Source organism: Carcharodon carcharias, chromosome 4, assembly GCF_017639515.1.
Source record: "Carcharodon carcharias isolate sCarCar2 chromosome 4, sCarCar2.pri, whole genome shotgun sequence".
Classification (NCBI taxonomy): domain Eukaryota; kingdom Metazoa; phylum Chordata; class Chondrichthyes; order Lamniformes; family Lamnidae; genus Carcharodon; species Carcharodon carcharias.
Window position 1 is genome coordinate 153151837 of NC_054470.1, and position 25212 is coordinate 153177048.

Below are 25212 nucleotides of genomic sequence, written 5' to 3' on the forward strand. Positions count from 1 at the left end.
AAACTCCTTTAACGATACCATGTCACGCAACACCTCATAGGTGCATGGGATTCTTGGGGACCTTACTCATTGGTTGAACATGATTTGAACGTAATTTGCTTCAGCCATTCAAACTCAATGTAGGTTTGTGTGGGCTTCTTATAAGTATTCTGGAATTGCTGGCAATATGCCTCAGGTACTAACTCATAGGCACTTACGATGGCAGCCTTCGTAAGCTCATAATTCATGGACACATCTGGGGTCAGCATGGAGTAGACCTCTTGGGCCCTATCTGACAGCAGCCCTTAAATTAAAAATGGTCCAGATATCCAATGGCCATATTAGCTGTCTTGCTACTTTCTCAAAAGTGGCAAAAAAACCTCCACATCACTCTCTTAAAATTTAGGAATGAATTTTGAGGGCCTCAGGGTGTGGTTCTGGGTTAGAGATGAGGGTGCTACAGGTAGATTTTCCCTCACAGCTTCCAGCTGTCTGGTCTCTCTCACCCTTTGAGCTGTGAGCACCATTTCCAATTTTCGGAGCTGGAATTCTCGTTCTCTTGCTCTCTCTCTTTCCATCTCCCAATTCCAGCTGCAATTTGAGCTTTTCCAGCTCCAATTTGGCTGGGAGGGGAGGTGAGTGGGTGGAGTGGGAGGGTGTGAAAATCAGTCCAGGTTGAGCTATACATCTAACTGCTGTAACGGTTACATGACTTCTAAATGTTCTACCAACAACTGGATTAATTCACTTCACTTTACTGGGCAATTTCCCTGGCCACAGCTTTCAGTTGCTCTATGCTAAGGACTACTAAAGTTTCACCATTCAAATTTCCCGGCTTGACCCACAGCTGGGCATCAAAATTTGCCATTTTCTTCATGTTAGGGAAATGGAATTTGCTGTGGTAAATTACATGTGTTTTAAAATTTGTTCCAGCCACTGAACTTTTCTCTTTTGGTTCCTAATTGACTCTTAGCTCAAATTTGGCTCATCTTAACTTGGACTCTGGTCAAATGCAAATAGGTGATCCCAGATTTGAGCATCCAATTTCTGTTATGGACAGAAGGGTTTAATTTAAACAGCATTAATTTCTCCTCTCACCACTTGTCCATAAACAGAAGGGTGTTTTTGATTTGCCTTCTCTTTATAAACAGTGGTTTATTTCCCAACCCCTCAGTTTCAGTGTGGTCCAATTTTCTATGAATAACCCCACAGCAAACTCGAGATAGGATAAACTACAACGTGGGAAGGAGTCACAACGTTGCCCCCTTTGCAGTCCAACAGTAAAAGAGGGATAAAGAGATTTACAGTGCAGTGACCACAGAGAAAAGAAACGGTGTTTCACATTGGACTTTGATTATGTACTCCAGAACCAATGAGGTATTCCTTTACGGCGCTTGGCAGGCTGCAAACTGATGCTGTCTAAATCACTTTTCAGGTGGCATTGACTTCTCACAGTGAGATAGGCATGCAGATGAATTAATCTTGTAGGTAATGGTACAGAATTCGCAGCAGTAGTAGTGTGGATGGGGGCCAGGTGTCCAAACCTGGGCAGAACCCCTTTTCTGTGAGACTGCTTGTCGGATGGTAAACCAGTCTGAGCTTGCAATTCCACAAGGCAATATCACTGGTTTCATAAACTAGAGGTCCATGTCACATGGCTCCAACTTCTCCACTTTTGTCTTTGAGAAGGGATGTTAATACCTCATCTAGGTTCCTGTGATAGTTAAATGAGCCAACCAATAAGAATTGAAAGGAAGGTTGTGGGCCTCTTGTCCCAGCAGATGAGTGGACTCCAGTTGACCAACCTGGATAATAAAATGCAGATGGCTTTTATATAGCTCTCTTTGAATTTGGTCTTTGCAGCCCACAGTGTCTCTTCAAAGATAGTGAGGTGCGGGTTTCTTTGATACTGTCACGGTAGCTCCTTGCATGCGAGGGTCATCGACAGACACAGTTTCAGCCATTTTAAAAAGTCTTTGTCCAGTTTTTAAAATGTTTGAAATAGCCATGAGGATATCTATATCTATTTTATAAAAATATACAGTGAGGTCTTAGTCCCCACATATTTCTTCCTCATTAAATAGGTAATAGAACAGGAAATGTGAGCCTAACATATTCCTTAAACAAGAGTATTAGCTTCATCAATTCAATCAATATTTTTCTCATCCATTTGCTGAAAAAACTTTCTGCTCCCAGAGTCTCTTAAAGGCATTGGCTTCTTTTTTGGGTACAATTTCAGTCATCTTTCCAAAGAGGTCATTTTTCCTATGTAAAATTGATTTTGTCTTTACCTAATACCCCTACTATTTTTCCAGAATAATATATTACCCAAAAGAATGATGAACTAGCACACTTGCCCCATCTAATGGCAGTTGTACGTAGGTGGTTGCAGCTCCAGAGTACAGCATTAAGTTTGTAACCTTAGCAACAGTTTATCTCTGGTGTACACTTAATTTTCATTGTTTTAAAACCAGCATCATTTGGTGCTACAATAAAAACAGAAAATGCTGGAAATGCTACTCAGGCGGTCAGCCAGCATTTGTCAAAAGAAAAACTGTTAACTTCTCAGGTTTGTGGCCTATCATCAGAATGGGTCAAAAAAATAGGGTCAGAGGGAAGGGAAGGGGAAGAAGAATCTAGGGAGATGTGGGTACGTATGAATTGTTGAAACTTGCAATCCTTCATTCATAAAAGGAAGATAAAGTTTTTTGTTAAAGCATCAGACAAAGCAAAGGATGAAATGAAACTGTGGCCCAGGAGTTTTGAGATAGCGAATTGGTGCTGCTTGAGATAGAGGTCGGAGAAGTCAGTTCTGACAAAAGGAGAGAACTGAAATGTTAACTATTTTTCTTTCCACAAATAGTGCCTGATCTGTTGAGTACTTCAGAATTTACTGTTCTTTATTCCAAATTTCTAGCATCTGCAGCATTTTGCTTTTGTATCACTTGGTGCTGCACTTTTCCACCTATTACTGTGCAAATGCATGGATAGTCATCTTGATCAATGTTCTTTTGTCCTTCTAATTTGGGACAGCAAGCGAATATCCTTATGTCATTGTGTCTTTTCATTGCAATCTCATGGTTATGTTGTTTTTACAGCTCTTCTCTTTCCACAAGTCAAGTGTTACAGAAGGAGGAGGAGGAGTAGGCCATTTGGCCCTTTCAGCTTGCTCTGCCATTCAATAAGATTATGACTGATCATCTACCTCAACTCCACCTTCATGCACCATCTCCATATCACTGAATACCCCAAATCAACTGACCTTTGTTGCGAAGATGCTCAACAACTAAGCATCCACAGCTCTTTGGGGTAGAGAATTCCAAAGATCCATAACGCTTGGCATGAAGCAATGTCTCCTCATCTCAGTCCTAAATGGCCAACCTAGTCCTAAATGGCCTTCTTTAGAGTGAAGGGGGAGTCATATGGACTCTAAAGTTACTCGTTTCTCTCTCCACAGATGCTGCCAGACCAGCTGAGCTTTTCCAGCATTTTCTGTTTTTATTTCAGATTTCCAGCATCTGCAGTATTTTGCTTTTATTTATGGAATCTTGGGACACTTCAATTTCTAGGGTGATAGTGAAGACATTGCTTGAGCTGCTGCAGCATGATTGCAGAGGTGAGAGTAGGACAACGCAAAGGCCTTGCATTTAGTAGAATGTATACCTTCTATTTATAACTTGGGTCACAAGATGCTTCACTGAGTAGAAAAGAACCAGGTGCTTGGCTTTTGCAGGAAGGTTAGGAAATCATCAAATGGTTGGTGAAAAAGCTATGTTCTGAGAAGGTTTTTAAAAGAGGAAAGAGGTACAGAGGTGAAGGGGGTTGGATAGGCAGTTCCAGGGAGTAGGGCAACTTTGCTTGAAGATTGTCACCAAAGATGGAATGGAGATGGTGGGAGGAGAATACACAGGAAATCAGCCAGGTGACTAATGGTCATGGGAGGAAGCAGAAGGATGGAAGAAACTATAGAGGTAGGATGGAGAAAGTCCATAGAAGGATTCAGAGGTGAGGACAATGATTTTAAATTCAATCCATTGGGCAATAGGGTGCCAATGTAGGTTAGTAAGGTGAGGTCATGGATGAGTAGGACTTCAAGTGAAATCAAATGTAAGTGGTGGTTTGGACAATTTGGAATTTATGAAAGTGGCTGGAATTTGAGAGTGAAGACAAGATACTTGAGGATTTATACGTGAGGGCAATATTGAGATTGACAAAGTTGCGGAACTAGAATTGGCAATCCAATAAAAGACAAGGTTAAATGCAGAACTGGTAGAAACAATGTGAGGAAAAACTGCTCTATTTTCTTTAGCTTAAATTCTTCCCTCTACTATTGTTGAACCTGCCTCTGACAGTAGAATTTGTTGAGCATCACAAACCACCTAAATTTCAAAACACACATGTAACATTTCCACAAAAAAGTAACTGCAGAATGTAAAATCACTTGTGTGGTAATTAATAATTTCAAGGTTTTATCATATTCCTAGGAAGATAAATTTAAAATGAAGAAATGAATTAAAAAACATCAAAAATGTTTATTCAAGTTTGTTCCACTTGTCACTTCAAAATGTGTTTCTCATTACTAATGTAGGAGAAAGACCTACAAGCTAGCACATAGTTATGAGTTGATTATAATGAGACTGCATATCTGCCATTTTTTAAAAATTGATCATTTAGTTGTAATAATCCTTACTACATTGAGAGTTCTCACCTTAACAAACTTAAATCTATCATTTACCTATTACCAAGAAGTCTCAAACATATCTGAATATGAGGTATATGGCAGAAAGTATTACACAACACAAAATAATGTCATGAGAAAGATTAAATTTGAGTAGGTCAGATGCATCACTGCTGCCTATTCTCCAGCACAACTTCTATAATTTGATGTTTTTGTGGGGATATGACGGGTATGGGGAAGAGGCACAGCATAGGGATACGATTTTATCAGCAAGTAAATGATGTTGTGAATAGAATGCTTTATGTCATATTGTGCTTATTTTCCCCAATCAACAATTAATTAAACTTATCTATATAAACTTAAGTTTTTTTTTAAAAAATATATCTGCCAATATCATTATTCTCACATGACTTGCATTAGTGGCCTCTGTGACATAAGTACAATTTATCATATTGCATCTGGGCAAGGCTAAACATGATCAACTTTTTTTTTCTAAAAAATGAAGTTAAAATTCTATCTGTATCATTTTCCCCAAATAAATTCCTCTTTGAGGTTATATGACAAATAAGGTAATTTCAGATAAGGCTCAAATCGACAAGATGATCCCATGGCTTAATTTGAAGCAGAACAGGGGAATTCGCCCCAAGATGTATCCTTCACCCAATATTAGCTAAAATTGATTAGCTGCTCATTTCTTCGATTGCTGTCTATGGGACCTTGGTGTGCAGAACAATTGCTGTGTTTGCTTAAATAACACTGAATACAATTAAAAAGTCATTCATTGCAAAGCACTTTGGGGTATAGCATGATAGGTGATACAAAAGTGCAAATTATTTATTTCGTGTGATGAAAGATTTTCTGATACCAATCCCAAATTTGCTTTTCATGTGTCCTTCACTTGCAACTTAATCTTAAAAAATTTTCCAGATTTACTTTTAAAGATGCTATATACCTTCACAAAAATCACCTCTCAGGACACCTTCTTTCAAGGTTGAACAGCCCAAGTTTCTCTAGATTTTTTCCCATGACTTGCAAGACCAGGATCACCTGCATGGCAATTTTCTGCAGTATTTTCCCTGTGTCTTAATGACCAGAACTGAAACAATATTCGACATGTTGTCTGGCCAGACCATTGCCAATTTGATAGCTGTTTGAATTGTATTTCTTGTTAGGGTTATATGATAAATTGTGTTATTTAAGAGTCAAGAAACATTTAAATTATATCCATAAACATTTGTACATTAAATGCTGTAATATATTTAGATTTGGTAAGTCACTCACATTCTAATTTTGTAAGGCAAACTAAACCATGTAAACAAATTGGACGATCAACATTTCTGTAAGAGGGAAACTAAATTAGTAGCTTAAACAGTTAATTTTTAAAAGACTACATATCAATTAATTTAAACAATAGATATCATGTTGCTTCTGAAGGACTGCCTTTTTGACATTTTATGAACAGAAGTCATTAAAAGTCAAGTTTTTATTTGCTTCAGTGACATTCATTATCTTGTTCTATTAAACTTCTTGCCACAAAAGCAGTGTTTTCATAAATGCTCCTGAATTCTCAACTGCCCACAAAATAACCTGCAGGGGAAGAGTTTGTCCTTAAAAGAGTTCTGTGTTCACTCCGGTTTTGATCAATTGATGGGCAAGAAATATTTTTTAACTCGTGCCATCTTTTTTGACAATGATCAATTTCAGATGTTTCAATAGTTAGAGTGTCCTTTCTCAAGTGATTTCGTTCTTGTTCCTCAACACTTCGTGCCAACATATAGCTAACCTTCCGTTGATGTGCCAGAGCTTCCTCTTTATCATTTAACTGTCAATGGAAAGAAATAAACACCTTCAGACTATAACTTAGTCAATAATTAAAACCATAATAAGTGAGCAAATATCAGATGAATACTTCAAGCCAGTCAGATAATCATTTACCGCAACAGATTTCACAAGATGATTATGAACAAGACAGGTCATTCAGCTCACCCTAGTTTATCCATCCTGAAAGACCCTAGTGGGCTCCAGTTGATTATTAAATAACACCAGGGTCTTCACTTCTATTATGGCACCCAGGAGTCCATTTCATGTGTTAGTCATACTGCTCTCACCTGATTCAAGTTGTGAATTCAAGCCCTACTAGGAGCCTCATCAAATAAAGGCTGAAGTTTCAATGCTAGACTGAAGGGCTAAGATTTTTCTAGTCCTTTCCCATAATGGAGACCTTTAAGACTGGGATCATCCACATGGCTATTCTCTTCATTGTCTCTCTTGTGTCTCAATTACCAGAAGAGGGCAGAGTGCTCAAGATGTGATTAGGCTAAAACACTGTCTAGTTTGATCATGACTTAGTCTGCAACACTTAAGAAAGGATACCAGGGTTCATGAGACAGTGCAGAGGAGATCTGGAACCAGAATGGTTCCAAGGATGGGGCAATTACAAGGTTAGACTGGAGGAGGTTCACTCAACTGATAACTGCGATGGACGGGTTATCTTAACAGGAAAGGTTGGACAAGCTGGGCTTCCAGCCATTGGAGTTTAGATAATTGAGGGGTGATCTTATTGAAACATACAACATCCTGAGATGGCCTGACAGAATGGATGCTGAAAGGATATTAAAAACAAAAACAGAATTACCTGGAAAAACTCAGCAGGTCTGGCAGCATCGGTGGAGAAGAAAAGAGTTGACGTTTCGAGTCCTCATGACCTTTCAACAGAACTGAAAGGATATTCTCCACTTGTGGGAGAAGTGAGAACTAGGGGACACAGTTTAAAAATAAGGAGTCTCCCATTTAAGACAGAGATGAGAAGAAATTTTTTCTCTGAGGCTCATGAATCTTTGGAACTTTCTTCCCCAGAGAACAGTGGAAGCAGGGTCAATGAATATCTTTAAGGCATAGGTTATATAGACTCTTGACTAAAAAGGGAGTCAAAGGTGGATAGGTGGAATGTGGTGTTGATCAGCCATAATCTTATTGAATGGCAGAGCGTGTTCGATGGCTGAATGGCCTACTCCTGCTCCTAAATCGAATGTTCATATGTAAGCTGGGTTGTTCTCCTTGCAGCAAAGGAGATTAAGGGGAGATTTAATAAAGGTGTACAAGATTATGACATGTTTGGATAAGGTACACAAGGAAAAACTGCTGCCATTACCTAATGATACAAGAGGACACAAACTTAAAGTTTTAGGCAAGAAATGCAGGGGAATGTGAGAAAAAACTATTTTTTTTTAAACACACAGCTGGTGGTAATCAACTCGAACTCACTACTCACAACAGTGGTGGAAGCAGAGATGATCAATGATTTCAAAAGAAAATTGGATGGGTACTTGAAGGAAATAAACTTGCAGGAATACAGGGTTAAAGTGGGGGAATGAGACTCTTCCGGTGGGAGATTTCTCTCTATTAAATATCATTTGCCATTTTTCTGACCACTTTATTGCTGTTCAGATAATTTCAAACCAACAATGAGCTTAATTTTATTGCACAATGTCATAATAAATCACCTATGCTAAGGTAAGATCTCATTCTATTTCTAGTCAAAGTATACAACAGGAACATGGCAAAAAAAAACCTATTTGCTTTACACCAACTTTCCTCATGCTACAAATGAGCTAATGCTAATAACACTTTCGAAATTAAGAAAAAAATGGATGACCATGGATTTTCTAACAATATTATTTTAAAATAATGCTGTTCCATCTTATTTTGGCAGAAAAAGGTGACTACAATTCTGAAACAATGGAACACCACAAGTGAAATATTAGTTATTAAATTCTTAGGAAGGAGCGCTGCATAAAGAAAACAACACCTATGTTTTGCACTACTTTAATTTTTCTTGTATCTGTGTAAGCAATACAGGTTAATTTAGTAATAATCATGTATTAGACTCTTGATATTTCCTTTTAAATATTGTTTGAACAGAGTATCATTTCACAAACACTAATATGGCATATGATAGTTTGATGCAAGATTCTATAGAATCCACCCTCCCCACAAAGTCAGTTATTATGGGGTAATATATTTAAAGCATCACAGACCAAGTCTATAAGTATCTTCAGCACCTCCTGTGGATCCTCCAAGACTTCCAGTTTCTTACAATCTGTTGAGGAATTGAACAGGCCCTTCAACTTTTGTCCAATTGTTGTATGAATCACTTTTGTTTTGTTGAAAGGATCTGGAATGATGTGCAAAAGAAAAAAAAACACTACATATTCAACAGATAGATCAGGAATTAATGTCAGATCAGTGTAGAATTGGCAACACATTGATCTGGTGAAATGCTCAAAAAGTTGAGTTTGAAACGATTTATGGCTGAACTCGACACATGCATTTGTACATACTGCAACTGAGTTAATATACAAAATTAACAGGTCATACATCTAGGATTTACCTGCTTTTGTTCGTTTCCAAACAAGTCCTTTCTTGGGATCCTTTCTATGCAGTTTTTCCACTTCAGTAATTCGGAGAGTTTGATCATTTGTCCTTTTCAATTGGTGTTCAAAAGCAATTCTAAATGCATCAACCATTATGTACGCCTCTTCCTCTCGCTTTCTCTGAAGATCAAACTAACAATTCAAGATTACACATGGAAAAAATTAACTTAATTGACAAGTTCTTAAATTACATTTGTGTCTGTTACAAAAGTCATGACAAGAAAGCAATATGGAGAACAGTTAAAAATGTTAGAAACAACATTATTTTGCAACTTTTATATAAACGAGGTTGACAGAAAATCTTGGAGGTAGATCACAGACCCAACTTCCAGCATCATGTTGAGCCTCAAATTTGTATATCATTAATTTGACAGGCATCTGCATTCAGGTTATGGAGCTATGCTGGCCAGTTTCAAACATGCCTGCCATCTTGATGTCAGGAAATCAATGTCCAACGCATAGAGCAGGTTAACTGATCACCACATGTTAATGAGCTCAATACAAGGGGCACTGGAAAAGAAACACATTCAAAGTGCTGAGTAATAGATTGAAATGATTGTTCTGTCACAAATCCACCTCTCAGCTTGGTCCTGCATATTACAAAGGGGCAGAAGGAAGCCATCATGCAAGATCACCAATCCAGCATGGGAGGCAGTGGTAGTCAGCGCCAATGTCCTGCAAAAGAGGACAGCCATCCAGTGCAAAGAGGATGAATGGTCTCATCCATTCACAGAATCACAGTGCGGAAGAGGCCCTTCAGCTCATCAAGTCTGCACCAACACGTGAGAAACACCTGACCTTCCTACCCATTCCGCCAGGGTAACTCACTTTCTCGTCACTCTCAACTTTCACACGCTCAAACTCATCACATATCCACAGGGATCTCACACCTCAAAGGACAGCACTACTAACTCCCACACACACCCTCACATCTCCATCAGGCTCATATCCTCTGGAGATCGTGTTCTCATCCAGTCCATGGCTCCGCTCACCACACAAACACTCCATGCAGTGTGATGCATCCTGCTCACACTTCATCTGTTTTCATGAAGGAGAAGCTGGCTCACAACAGCAGGGAAAGGTCCCAGACTAGGGGTGAAGTGGCCAACATTAGGCCCCTCACTCACTTTGAGGAGCATGCCATCATGCTGACTGGTGAGGACATGGACTGTGCCTGCAATGACGTGAAGTTGGCCGTGAACACCCACGTGAGGATCCTGCACCACATCATCCTTCTCTCAAAGCAACTAAGAATGATCTCTCTCCTGCTTTTGACTCTGCTGCCATGCACTAATCATCTCTACTTTGAGAGTCACGGGGAGCCCTGCCAAGCAACCAATATCCTCAGCCAGCCAGTCCCTCAGCTCCATCCAGGTCCTCATCTCCAGCCAAGAGGACACCTCCCTCATTGAAGAGTTGGAAATAAGCAGCCTGGAAGACCTGTCACAGTGCTTAACCATACCCTCCACCAGCACAGGGACACACACCTCAGTGGGACCTAGATCTAGAGCAGGCTTGGGTTCACAATCTGATGGTCACCGCACAGACACATACACAGCAGGAGGAGGCAGGTTCGTGCGAGCTCTCCCGCACTCGGAAGACTGCTGGAGAAGAGGCATCTGTGAGGTCAGAGTCAGATGATGAGCCTCTGGATTCAACCTTCCAACATTGTTGAGAGTCAAGGTGGGGGAACATCACACAGAAAGCCTTCAACAGAGTGACAGGCGATTCAGAAGGCTGTGTCTGCCTGCTCTCTGATGAAGTGGTGCCCAGATATGCATATATGGAGGTCACCAAGGGAAGAACGGCAGACACCATGGAAACTCTAGTCCAGCAAAACAGAGATATGTGTGGACCTCCGCTCCATTGCGGTAGCCATGGGTGAGTCCCGCAGTGGCAATGCAAGGGGGAAATGGGGCACCTCGACGTCACTCCAGGTGCTTCTTCTCTCTCAAGGAATCAGGCTGGGGCCCTCAGGCACCCGAAGGGAGGTGGAGTGGCAGCTGAACACTCTCGGTCATCCACTCAGGAATCTCAGAGGCAATCTTCTCCCTCCGAGTCCACTGTGTGTGTGAGACCCCCTCAACCTCATCCTCATCCTCTGTCACCGCAGAAAGAGCAGCTGGTCCACAGGAGGAGCAGCCAAAGCAAGCCGGGGTCCCCCAAGGCCTCGGCTCTTCAGAGAATTCATTTCAAAGTCATCGGGGGCAACAGGGCCAACCATTGCACAGGCTGACTCTTCCCCTGCTGCAGACGTCAGGGGTGCACCTAGAAGAAATGGTAGGCCTAGAAAAGTTAAGAATTCTGATCACAAGTGGTTGCACAGGTGAATACATTTTGTCACTTTATAATCTGAAAATATATTCACTTGGACTGAATAATGTGTAATGGTATCTTTCAGCTTCATTTACAGGCTTCACGAGTCCTCTCCCGGCATCCTCCTCCTACAAGCAGTTCAGCTGCATGCAGCTGGCCCACAAGTGCTTCTGAAGGGAGAAGTATGTGTTGTGGCAGGGCCTTTCGGAGCCTTGTGCAAGTACTCTCCCACGCAGGCGGATCTTTCCCCCCTCATGCTCATCTCAGCGTCCCCGGCATTTTCAACGCTGCCTGCTGGGCTTAGCTTTCAGTTGTCCATCTGAGCTGACCTGCATCTTCACCCACCCACTGATCGTTCTCCCATGCAGCTCCTGTGCCCTCCCAGTACATGGCTCCTTTCACTTTCGATTTTGCAAGATGGTACTGGTGAAGTATGTTTTTAGCTCCACTGTCCTTTCCCCTCCCTGGTCACCCATGTCCTTTGCCCCATCACTGTTGATCCCCTTGCATTCCACCTCTCCACTTTCACCTACCAGCCAGAACCCTTTTCTTTCCGAGATGTCCAGGTGAATGTGCATGCTGTCTCTATCTTCCTGAGAATCCCACCCCATCTACATTGACCTCCCCAGCCTCCTTCACATTCCCAGGGTCCGTGTCTGCCTCAGAGTCCCTACCAACCGCCCTCGCTGTCCCTTCTAATGCTACCGTCACACCCTCACCCTCCCATCCTACTGAGTCATTCTGCCCTCCCTTATTCTCACTATTCACTCCTACCATGCCCAACCTCATTTTCCTCCCCAGAAGGCAGTCATTGACTCCATAGATCCCTCCCTTGCACGTTCACCTGAACATCACACTTCCCTTTACTCCTTCCTCCCTGCAAACTCCTTCCTCACCACCCCCCACCCAGACTCCTTCCTGCCCCTCTCTGAACTCCTTCCCTTACACCTACCTGTCCAATTGTCGCATTCGCCCGTTACACCCTCCTCACCCCCTTACTCCCCTCCTCCAAACCTCACTCCCCACATCCCCAGAACAGCATATTTCCCTCCCGCCCCGGTACACCTTCCTCTCCCAGTCAAACCTAGATCTTCCTCTCCCAAGACGGCCCCACCCCCCAGTACACCTTCCTCTCCACCCCTTCCACAACCATCTGTAGCAGACCATGGCCAAGACACTGACGCCCTGAAGCAGATGCTGCTTCGTGACAGAGCCATGTCCATCAAAACCCACCCTGCATGCAAAGCCTCCGGTTGCTGCAGGGGTCCAGCATCTTCTGCCCCTTGGATGTCAACGATGTGAGCAAGGCCCTGACAGTAAGTCCCGACTTCTGCATGTCGCATTTGTCAAGACATGTTCTGCACCGTGTGTTTTCCCACCGACATGGGCAGTAAATTTGATTTGGGGGGGGGGGGGGGAATGATTCCAGTGAGCAGGGCTCATAATGGTATGCAGGTGTATTAAAATGAAATTCCTGAAATCCAGCAACAGGAAAGTCAGCCTGCCATTGATGGGCAGAGTGGACAATTGCAAACTGGTTTCAAAGTATTGTGAAACCGATTTTTGGCCTTGCCAACATATTTCCACTCAAAGCAGCCATGACAGCAGACTCCAATGGGCACAGAAAATTCCACCCTTGCTGTTGCATGCAAGGCAGGAGTTATGAACAATCAAATAAAGGCAGTTCGATACATACTTTAAAAGTCATACATTGAATTTGGTATTTGTAGTCATTAAACAGACATAAGGAAGACAAACAACTCAATCTAAAGTTGGTATCACAGAATCATACAGTACAACAGAGGCAGCCGCCACTTGGTCCATCAAGCCTGTAACGGCACTTTCAAAGAGCTATTCATTTAGTCCCACTCCCCTGCTCTTTCTCCATAGTCCAGCATAAAGTTTTTATTGAATTTGCTGCCACCACCCTTTCAGGCTTTGCATTCCATATAACATCTCGCTGAGGTTTTTTTCCTTACGTCATCTTTGATTCCTTAATTTTGGGGTCCTCTGGTTATCCTCTACTACTAGAAACAATTTTCCTTATTTACCCGAACAAAACATTTAAAGATTTGAACATCTCTCTCATGTCTCCCCTTAATCTTCTCTGCTCTAAGGAGAACATAAGACCATAAGACATAGGAGCAGAAATTAGGCCATTCAGCCCATCGAGTCTGCTCCGCCATTCAATCATGGTTGATAAGTTTCTCAACCCCATTCTCCCGCCTTCTCCCTGTAACCTTTGATCCCCATACCAATCAAGAATCTATCTCGGTCTTAAATACACTCAATGACCTGGCCTCCACAGCTTTCTGTGGCAATGAATTCCATATATTCACCACTCTCTGGCTAAAGAAGTTTCTCCTCATCTCTGTTCTAAAAGGTCTTCCCTTTACTCTGAGGCTGTGCCCTCGGGTCCTAGTCTCTCCTACTAAAGGAAACATCTTCCCCACGTCCACTCTATCCAGGCCTTTCAGTATTCTGTAAGTTTCAATCAGATCCCCCTTAATCTTTCTAAACTCCATTGAGTATAGACCCAGGGTCCTCAAACGTTCCTCATATGTTAAGCCTTTCGTTCCTGGGATTGTTCTCGTGCACCTCCTCTGGACCCTCTCCAGGGCCAGCACATCCTTCCTGAGATACAGGGCCCAAAATTGCTCACAATATTCTAAATGTGGTCTGACCAGAGCCTTATAAAGCCTCAGCAGCACGTCCCTGCTTTTATATTCTAGTTCTCTTGAAATAAAAGTCAACGTTGCATTTGCCTTCCTAACTACTGACTCAAACTGCAAGTTAACCTTAAGAGAATCCTGGACTAGTACTCCCAAGTCCCTTTGCACTCTAGATTTCTGAATTCTCTCCCCATTTAGAAAATAGTCTATGCCTCTATTCTTCCTACCAAAGTGCATGACCTCACACTTCCCCACGTTGTATTCCATCTGCCATTTCTTTGCCCATTCTCCTAACCTGTCGAAATCCTTCTGCAGCTTCCCCGCCTCCTCAATACTACCTGTCCCTCCACCTACCTTTGTATGATCTGCAAACAGCCAGAATGCCCTCAGTTCCTTCATCTAAATCATTAATACTTCTGTAACATCCAGCTTCTTCAGCCAACAAGTCAAAAATTTTCAACAGCCAAAGAGAAATTCAAGTGGAACTCCTTTGACCTTTATGACGTTGTAAGACCCTGTGTAAAGACATAACCTGTTTCATATACTTTTCATAACAACTAAAGCTAGTTTGTCCTTTTATGAATATATTTATTATTCTGGAGTTATTCTCCTTAGAGCAAAGAATGTTAAGAGGAGATTTGATAAAGGCATTCAAAATCATGAATGATTTGGTAGTATAAATAAGGATAAGCTACTTCCAGAGGTAGAGGGCGAGCAACCAGAGTGCACAGATTTGGGATGATTGGCAAAAGAACCAGAGCTGACATTGATCTGGAATGAATTACCTGAAGAGGCGGTGGAAGCAGATTCAATATGAACTTTCAGCAGATAAGTGGATCATTACTTGAATGGAAAACATTTACAGGGCTATGGCGAAAGAGCAGGGGAGCGGGATTAATTTGAAAGTTCCATCAAGGAGCTCGCACAAGTACAATAGGCTAAATGGCCCCTTTCTCTTCTGTCTCTGCTGTATCATACTATGAAACACTGCAGAGTTCCAATGTATGCAACAGATGCACTGCATTGACCTAAATACGTCAAAAAATATAAATGTCATCAAGACCCCCTCAGGTGGATAGGAATTAGCAGAGAAGCAGATCTGAAGTGAATCAGTGGTGGGTAGCACTCATTTTACTAACAATATTATCACTTCTCATTTTGGACATAGTAACTTTTAAGGATTCAGCATGAATACCATTATGTCTGTCATTAATACAGTCAGATGCTACTTCCTCCAATCAAACAAGTTTGGCCTTTATCTGTGCAACACACTTTGCCAGCTTATACAACATTCATGAAGATGATCATCATCCCTTCTACAGTCCACTGGGTCATATAACAACTCAACATAATCACAGAAGTGTTACAGAGCAGGAGGCAGCATTTCAGCCTGTTGTGTCTGCACCAGCTCTCCATATGAGCCTAGTGCCATTCTCCTGCCTTCTCCCCATAATGCTGCAAAATTTTCCTTTTCAAATAACAATCTAATTCCCTTTTGAATACCTCGATTGAATCTGCCTCCACCACACTCCCAGGCAGTGCATTCCAGACCTTAACACTCGCTACATGAACATGTTCTTCATCACATCGCTATTGTTTCTTTTGCCAATTACCTTAAAATTGTTTCAGATTTCCAGCATCCAGTATTTTGCTTTTTCAACCTTAAATCAATGCCCTCTCGTTCTTGATCCTTTCAACAATGGGAACAGTTTCTCCTCATCTACTCTGACCAGACCCCTCACAATTTTGAATACTTCTATCAAATCTCCTCTCAACTTTCGCTTCCCCAAAGAAAACAGTCCCAACTTCTCCAGTCTATCCTCATAACTAAAGTTCCTCATCCCTGAAACTATTCTCATGAATCTTTTCTGCATTCTCTCCAATGCCTTCACATCTTCCCTAAAGTGCAGTGCCCAGAACTGGATGTAATACTCCAGGTGAGGCTGAAGTTCAACATATCCTCCTTGGTTTTGTACTCTTTGCCCTATTAATAGAGCCTAGGATACTGTATGCTTTATCAACCGCGCTCTCAACCTGTCTTGCCACCTTAAATGACATATACACCCAGGTCCCTCTGCTCATGCACCCCCTTTAGAGTTGTACCCTTTATTTTATATTGTTTCTCCTGTTCTTTCTGCCAAAATGAATCATTTTGTATTTCTCCACACTGAACTTATTCTGCCACTTGTTTGGCTATTCCACCAATTTGTCCACATCCTTTTAAAATTCCACATTATCCTCCTCACAGTTCAATAATACTGTCTACAGAACCCCAAGATGCCTTTCTTTAAAAAAAATGTACTGCATTCATCATTCTAGCAAAATCATTCCCTCTTTAACCTAATATGTTTAAGTTGGAAGAATTGAACAAAAGGCTAAGTATAACACTAAAGCTTGGTTCATTAACTAAACAGAGTTGCTCTAGCTCATCTATGTGTCATTACATACATTATTTACCAATCTTACACCAATTATAACTGGATAGCCAAATAAGAATATTAACAGGATGAAATTCCTCAGGGATTATGCCACTGTAACTTTGTCAAAGATTTAGCAGAAGCCCTGTTTACGTCCTTAAATGAAGTTTCACCTTAGCTTCCTAAGTTATGGTAGTGCAGCAGAAGCACCAAAGAAATTCCTCTAGATTAAGCTCTTCAATAAGCGTTGTGTATTTTTTAAAGGATCTGCACAATTCAACATAATAAAAATAACTGCATTATGAATCTCAAGCATCACAGTGGTAGAATCAACTAATTTTAACTTATAATATTTATAACCTCAAACTACTTTTATCTTAGTAACAAATTTCAAAAGTAATGAACCTCTTCCTTCAGCTGCAGCAGTTGTTTCCGTGTGGCAGCTGCCATTCTGGCACAGGCACAGGGCTCTGCTCCAGTGCCATTACAGTGACATGCTCCAAGCACTCCCAGCTGAAGGAAAACAAACAGAAATCTGGATTAATGGAGAGGTACAATCAGCTGAAATGTAATCACCAAATGTTTCTCTGAAAATTTCAATAACTTAGAACTACTGCATTCCTACAACAGTTCATAAGCTTCACTGATGCAATGCAGGGCTCCCAAATGTAGATCGTGAGCAGCTTGTTTGTAGTGGCACAAAACCATTCCCCAAATAGCTTGTGATAAAATTCATGCCAAAACAGAAACAGCCACATCAGTATTGACCAAAAGGGCAAGCCACACATGGAAAAATAATTCTTGGAGCAGCAGTTTGACTCTGTTGGTAGCACTCTCAACCGAGTCAAAAGGTAATGGGTTCAAGTCCCATTCCAGAATTTAAGCACATAATCTAGGCTGACAATGAGGCATGATGCGTTGTTGCAGGTACTATTTTTCGGATAAAATATTAAATTAAGGCTTTGTCTGTCTTCCAGCGTGGACACAAAAGAATCCATGGCACTATGTGGAGGCCAGGAGATATTCCTGGTGAAAAAATGACAGGACGACTGTCTCTGCTTTCTCTCCCTTTAATGCTTTTTCCTCCCTCCCGCCCATTCAGTTTCATCATTGTGTGGCAGGTCACTGAAGCTGATAACAATTGTGAAGTTGTGAATTGTGATTGACAATGGCAACTGCAGCAAAGCCCTCCTTACCAACATCTGGGGGCTAGTGCCAAAATTGGGAGAGCTGTCTCACAGACTAGTCAAGTAATAGCCTGACATAGTCAACCTCATGGATTCATACCTTACAGATAATGTCCCACACTCCACCATCACCATCCCCGGATATGTCCTGTCCCAAAGGCAGGACAGGCCCAACAAAGGTGGCGGCCCGGCGGTATACATTCGAGAGGGAGTTGCCCTGGGAGTCCTCAACATCAACTCCGGAACCCATGAAATCTCATGGCATCAGGTCAAACATGGGCAAGGAAACTTCCTGCTGATTACCACCTACCGCCCTCCCTCAGCTGATGAATCAATGCTCCTCCATGTTGAACATCACTTGGAGGAATCACTGAGGTTGGCATGGACGCAGAATGTACTCTGGGTGGGGGACCTCAATGTCCATCACCAAGAGTGGCTTGGTAGCACCATTACTAACCGAGCTGGCTGAATCCTAAATGACTTGGCTGCTAGACTGGGTCCGCGGCAGGTGGTGAGGGAACCACAAGAGGGAAATACATACTTGACCTCATTCTCACCAACCTGCCTGCCGCTGATTCATCTGTCTGTGACAGAATCAGTAGGAGTTACCACCGCACAGTCATTGTGGAGATGAAGTCCCGCCTTCACATTGAGGATACCCTCCATCATGTTGTGTGACACTACCACCATGCTAAATGGGAGAGATTTCGAACAGATCTGGTAATTCAAGACTAGGCATCAATGAGGTGCTGTGGGCCATCAACAGCAGAATTGTACTCGAGCACAATCTAACCTCATGGCCCTGCATATCCCCCACTCTGCCATTACCATCAAGCCAGGGGATCAAACCTGGCTGATAGAAGGGTGCAGGAGCGCGTGCCAGGAGCAGCACCAGGCATACCTAAAAATGAGGTTTCAGCCTGGTGAAGCTATTAAACAGGGCTACTTGCATGCTAAACAGCATGAGCAGCAAGTGATAGACAGAGCTAAGCGATCTCACAACCAGCAGATCAGATCTAAGCTCTGCAGTCCTGCCATGTCCAGTTGTGAATGGTGGTGGACAATTAAACAACTCACTGGAGGAGGAGGATCCACAAATATCCCCACCCTCAATGATGGAGGTGCCCAGCACAGCAGTGCAAAAGAGAAGGCTGAATCATTCGCAACAATCTTCAGCCAGAAGTGCCGAGTAGATGATCCATCTCCATGGCCTCCTCTGGAGGTCCCCAGCATCACAGATGCCAGCCTTCAGCCAATTCAATTCACTTGATATCCATGTGATATCAAGAAACGCCTGAAGGCACAGGATACTGCAAAGGGTATGGGCCCTGACAATAGTGCTGAAGACTTCTGCTCCAGAACTTGCCACGCCCCTAGCCAAGCTGTTCCAGTACAACTACAATTGGCATTTATCCGGCTATGTGGAAAATTGCCCAGGTATGTCCTGTACACAAAAAGGAGCACAAATCCAACCCGGTCAATTACCGCCCCATCATTCTACTCTCCATCATCAGTAAAGTAATGGGAGGGGTTATCAACAGTGTTATCAAGCAGCACTTGCTTAGCAATAACCTGCTCACTGATGCCCAGTTTGGGTTCTGCCAGGGCCACTGAGCTCCTGACCTCATTTCAGCCTTGGTTCAAACATGGACAAAAGAGCTGAACTCCCAAGGTGAGGTGAGAGTGACTGCCCTTGACATCAAGGCAGCATTTGAAAGTGTATGCATCAAGGAGCCCCAGCAAAACTGGAGTCAATGGGAATCAGGAGGAAAACTCTCCGCTGGTTGGAGTCATACCTAGCACAAAGGAAGATGGTTGTGGTTGTTGGAGGTCATCATCACAGCTCCAGGACATCACTGCAGGAGTTCGTGAGGGTAGTGTCCTAGGCCCAACCATCTTCAGCTGCTTCATCAATGACCTTCCTTCCATCATAAGGTCAGAAGTGGGATATTCGCTGATGATTGCACAATGTTCAGCACCATTCGCGACTCCTCAGATACTGAAGCAGTCCATGTCCAAATACAGCAAGACCTGGACAATATCCAGGCTTGGCTGACAAGTGGCAAGTAACATTCATGCCACACAAGTGTCAGGCAATGACCATCTCCAACAAGAGAGAATCCAACCATCGCCTCTTGATGTTCAATGGCATTACCATCACTGAAACCTCCACTATCAGCATCCTGGGGGTTACCATTGACCAGAAACTGAACTGGACTAGCCATATAAATACTGAGGCTACAAGAGCAGGTCAGAGGCTAGGAATCGTGCAACAAGTAATTCACCTCCTGACTCCTCAAAGCTTGTCCACCATCTACAAGGAACAAGTCAGGAACGTGATGGAATACTCCCCACTTGCCTGGGTAAGTGCAGCTCCTACAACACTAAAGAAGCTGGACAAAGCAGTCCACTTGATTGGCACCACATCCACAAACATTCACTCCCTTCTCCACCACCGACATACAGTAGCAGCAGTGTATACCATCTACCAGATGCACTGCAGGGATTCTCCAAGGCTCCTTAGACAGCACCTTCCAAACCCACGACCACTACAACCTAGAATGACAAGGGCAGCAGATAAATGGGAACACCCCTACCTGGAAGTTTTCCTCCAAGTCACTTACCATCCTGACTTGGAAATATATCACCATTCCTTCATTATCACTGGGTCAAAATCCTGGAACTCCCTTCCTAACAGCACTGTGGGAGTACCTACACCACACGGACCTAAGCAGTTCAAGAACGCAGCTCACCACCACCTTCTCAAGGGCAACTAGAGATGGGCAATAAATGCTGGCCCAGTCAGCGAAGCCCACGTCCCGTGAATGAATAAAAAAAATGGAATCTATTTGTTATTAATATTTTTGAGAAAATGGTAGAATTCTGTAAAGAAGGCTGTGCACGTGTGCATGCGTTTGTGTAATTAAACTTGGGGAAGCCTGTCTATGGGAGCAGAGAGATGGAAGGCAACAGTATTAAATGCATGCTTTTGTAATGAGAGGCTATAGTGAAGTTGAAGGTACAAGTAAATAGGTTGGGTTTGAAATTTGCTTTAGAAGTAGGAATTTCAGCTGTTTGGTTTCAAAGTGACAAGGGACTTTTACAACTTACAAAGGTTTCAGAAGTAAACAAGGGAAGGTTGTTAAATTTTATTTTACCTGAAAGGGAGGCAATAGGAAGAAATGACAGGTTTTTATATTTTGGAAAAGTCGAATTCAAAAAGGTGCTTAGAACAATGGAATCTAAGATTAAGGGGAAAAAGAATATTTAAGGAAAGATGTTTGGTTCAATTGTGTCGGCTGTGTGGGAGAGATGTTCTGAGACCAGCTCCATGCTGAGAAAAGTTGTGAATTTTGAAGCAGCCATCCAATTTCAAGCCAGAAAAGTCTTTGCTTTCAGAAAGCAGTCTTTTTCTGAACTTCCTTCGGTTCAAAAGCAGAGTGGAGGAAAGTACGAAGTAGTGTGGCATACGTTATTAGAATAGCGTTTTTGCCTTGGGTAATATTACTGGATTTTTATGGTTAAAAATCTATAAGGGAGCTGTTGCCAAGTAGTTTACTTCTGTGATTTGACCAAGTAGGTTTTTTGGGGGAATGTTTAGCATGACTGTTGAACTGTGTACTTTAATCTTGTGTGATTTTTTTTTCTTCTTGTTAATATAATCTTACAATTTTAAAAACCTGAAAATGTTAGTGGAATTCTATGCTTCTCGGATCATTAGTTTGCCCCTCGTTTTCAAAATACAAAAAAAAAAGTTATCAGTAAAACAAGTTTCCCTCTAGGATAAAAGCAAAAAACTGCAGATGCTGGAAATCCAAAACAAAAACAAAAATACCTGGAAAAACTCAGCAGGTCTGACAGCATCTGCGGAGAGGAATACAGTTAACGTTCCAAGTCCATATGACTCTTCAACAGAACTAAGGAAAAATCCCTTTGGGATTTGGCTTGCTCAGTGAATAACATTGGTTGTGATCCTAACACAATGAAGTCCCAAATCTCTGCCAATGCTGTACTTGACACTACCTCTGATCACTGTTTCAAGTGAACAATTTTGCCTTGACTCTATTTCTAAATAGCATACGCAAAATTGTGAATGCACCCAGCAGGGAAAATCAAAGGCTCAACATACAACCAACTAGAGCATTATCAAGATAATAAATCTGTACTTGTTCAATTTGATATTAAACAATGTACTAATCAACCCAGATCATTTTATAAAGTAAATGTAGAATGAAAACAGAGATCGTAAATAGTTAGTAAAGGAGTTCACCAGGACTTTTACCTCCAACGTTGTAACCTCAGTGAATTCTTTCTTGTTTACCGGCAATGTTCTTTGGAAAGTGTGCTGATCCTTTGCATCCAGCATTGCAAGTAGCTCTGAACATTGTTGGTTCAAAACTAAGGTAACAAATATAATGGGCCATATCAAACAAATACAGTTAAAGGATCACAGTAAACATTTTAAACACCAAAATGATGCCACAAATCAACTTTCAATGTTTCAAAATCTGGCCACTTTTATAGTCTTTAAAACAAGATTCAATAACTTATAAAACATTTAGATTGTAAACCAAAAATTTTAATGCAAGCACAGGTATTGTTTTCTGTTTTTGCAAGAAGTTGCCCCAATGGACTGACTGACCAGAAAGCTGACTTTTAATTATAAAGCTGCTGTCATCTGATTTCTTTCAGTGAAAGTAGTAAGTTGCTATTCTAATTGCCAAAGCTGATTGGGATAAAATGCCATTCGTTAAGTGTGGAAGGTAAAATTGCATCGGGATATTTTTCTGTCAAAATTCAATTGGTATTCCAAATCTTAAAGGCACACAAGGAGATTAGGGACACTGCATGTTACTGAATTAATTTAGTATCTGTTGGTGCAAGAATGCTTTGTGAGATCACGAGAGCACCAAAGGCCGAAAGGCTCTCAGTGAAGGATTGAAAATTGGACAGTGAGTGACCTCAAGCTGCTATTGCAAGATTTTCAGTCAGTTACATAGTAGCTCTTTAGGGAGAGGGGAGACAGCTGGTGGAATTTAAATTCAATTAACAAAAAAAAGTCAGCTAGGTACAGTTGAGGCCACAAATCAGGTCAACCGTGATCTTATTGAACGGTGGAGCAGGCTCGAGGGGTCGAATGACCTACTCCTGCTCCTAACAGTCTTCATAAAAAGTGGCACTGAGTACCCTGGGCTAGAAACAGGAGAGGTGGTAAATGGATTTGGTTATGATGCCCATGTAATTAAAGAGCCTGCCAAAATTCACCAATGTTGGTACATGAATAATCATCATTTAGACCAGAGGTCATGATCTATAAAGCAGTCACCACCTTGAAAGATAGAGCGTGTAGGAACATATAGATGGGAATAGGAAATTGGTGAAATATCAACACTACACATCACAGAAGGTGGCAAATCTGATCCTTCGTCTGCTAGGTGAGTCAATCCACCTGAGAAACATGCTTCAGTTGAACTCAAGGTCTGATTTAGTGTGGGAAAAGCTAGCAAGGAACTCACTCCAAATCACTTTCCAGTGTACCCTCCGGGAAGTGCATCTGTGGGTAGCTGGTGAGAACGCAAGCAGGAATCTAGTTGTAACGTGTTATTGAACGGTCTGCCAAGACTCATCATCAAGGATCAAAAATGAATAATGATCATTTGAGTAAGAGAGAAAAATACAGTGGGTCCAAAAATGTTCCTAGGTGATTCACCATAGGATCTGCAAGTTAGTAGCTAGACCATCCAAACCACAAGGTTCAGGGGTTAATCACTTGTTATTGACCTCAACTGAATGGCGGTAGGGTCACTACATTTGGCCTCAGTGCTAAATAGATAATTTGCAACCCTTGCTGCAAGTCTATTAATTTGAACATTGGTGGGAACAGGAACCAGCTTCAGTCAAATTGTCTGCAAACATTCAATGTCAAGACTTTCACATGAATAATGATCAAGATACTACTCCAGGTTAGTTACTCAATCAAATTTTTAACATTCCTTTCGTCTCTGGGATTTGCATCTGAATCTATCCCAGACTGACGGGATGGAAAGCTCCTTTATCTTGTCACACTACAATAATGCACAAGCCTTACCAGCATTTTCTGATTTGAGATCCCGAATCTCAACATCTCTTGCTTCCAAAGTTTTTGCAAGTTCAGCATTTTCAATACACATCCTGTGAAGAAAATGAAAACTGAAGACTGCATTGCTCATATGTAAAAACTTAAGGAAATAGAATTTAAAACAAAGAGCTTCAACAAACTTGAATAATTATTTGACACCGAAATCAAAAAATTAGTCCAACTAAAAATTGAACTAGTGACATTATACCACAGTATCCACAAATATGACCCCCGGCCAATTAAGTGTTGATTGATCATCAAGCAGTATTGGAACAAAGGGTGTACAGAACTAGGGGAGACAACTGCAATTCATTTGGGTATTCTCAAAGCACAAGATTAAACCTTATCATAAGAAATTAAAAGCAGCAGGTAGAAAACTCAAAAGTTTCCTGGTTATCATCCAGAATAAGAATTCTGAAATTCAGAAAAGCAGAGACAAGTCGGTAAGCTCAAATAACTCACCTACTAAAGACCTAGTAAAGTCCACAAAAATACACACCTTTGGCATTCCTGAAGATCTGGGAAGGAAACAGCTTATGTCCTTTATCTGGAGCATCCTCAGATCTTTCTTTGTCTTGGACAAAAAAAAATCCTGGAATTGACAAGACCCATTCAACACTAGCCCCCATGCCTGCATTCTTGTAACATTAATAGCTTTTATGTTGTATACACACTTCCAGACAAAGGCTGAGAATGTCCTAAGCAAAGGTCAAAAGAGACCTATACCTCCAGTGACATTATTTCTCTATTTTCTCCCAAATTCCACTGGAAATGCAAGGCCTTTGACAACATCAAACTGTCCCTACAAAATTAGTGTGTTCAGTATAGAATCCTGGACTGAAAATTCTAGCAGATAGCACCTAACCTCCTTCCTAAATTGAAAAAGCATACGTAGAAACACACACACACACCATAAATCAAACAAAACCCATCCATTATCCACATGCAACACCAAGCTAAAGGTAAAGGAAAAACAAATAGGACACCTGCAGAGACCCACAAATAACCCAATCTCAAAAGCTCCAAGAAGCTCAAGTGCTAGGAAGGCTCACAACAGACTGTCACAATGGAGGAAAAGAGTGGGCAACCCAAAGGTTCTCCCCTTACCACAGCTGAAACAAGTGATCAAGACCAAACTGAGCAGAATGACACTAGATACCAAGAGATTGAGGAGGGGAAGAGGATGCTGAGTAATGAAGTGGAAAAGAGGACTCAAAAAATTCAAATTGGAAGGGTTCAAAGACAGCTACAGGTCACGTGATTGGGATGGGGAAGGCCAAAAACAACTAATTAGCAATTAACATGCAACAAAGAAAGGTCTATTTGCCCAAGGAACAGCCCATCTCCCATGAACATGCAAACTCAACATATAAACTACCCATCATCTTGATCACTATGATCATTACAAACTT

At 41.8% G+C, this 25212-nt stretch overlaps 1 protein-coding gene across 5 annotated transcripts in view; it reads right to left on the reverse strand.

Annotated features, from left to right (window-relative positions):
• Positions 1-4491: 4491 nt before the first annotated feature.
• ccdc125 (coiled-coil domain containing 125) overlaps positions 4492-25212 on the reverse strand; it is a 56680-nt gene continuing 35959 nt past the window's right edge. For 3 of the 5 annotated variants that reach the window (XM_041187021.1, XM_041187020.1, XM_041187022.1), the window contains 6 exons: positions 23771-23853; positions 21965-22080; positions 16901-17008; positions 9048-9222; positions 8695-8831; positions 4492-6479 (listed from right to left, as the gene is read on the reverse strand). In XM_041187021.1, coding sequence (XP_041042955.1) covers positions 6225-6479; positions 8695-8831; positions 9048-9222; positions 16901-17008; positions 21965-22080; positions 23771-23853 — 874 coding nt within the window. In that variant the 3' untranslated portion in view covers positions 4492-6224. The remainder of the gene's footprint in view (positions 6480-8694; positions 8832-9047; positions 9223-16900; positions 17009-21964; positions 22081-23770; positions 23854-25212) is intronic. The other 2 variants (XM_041187023.1, XM_041187024.1) reach the window with 2 other exon arrangements.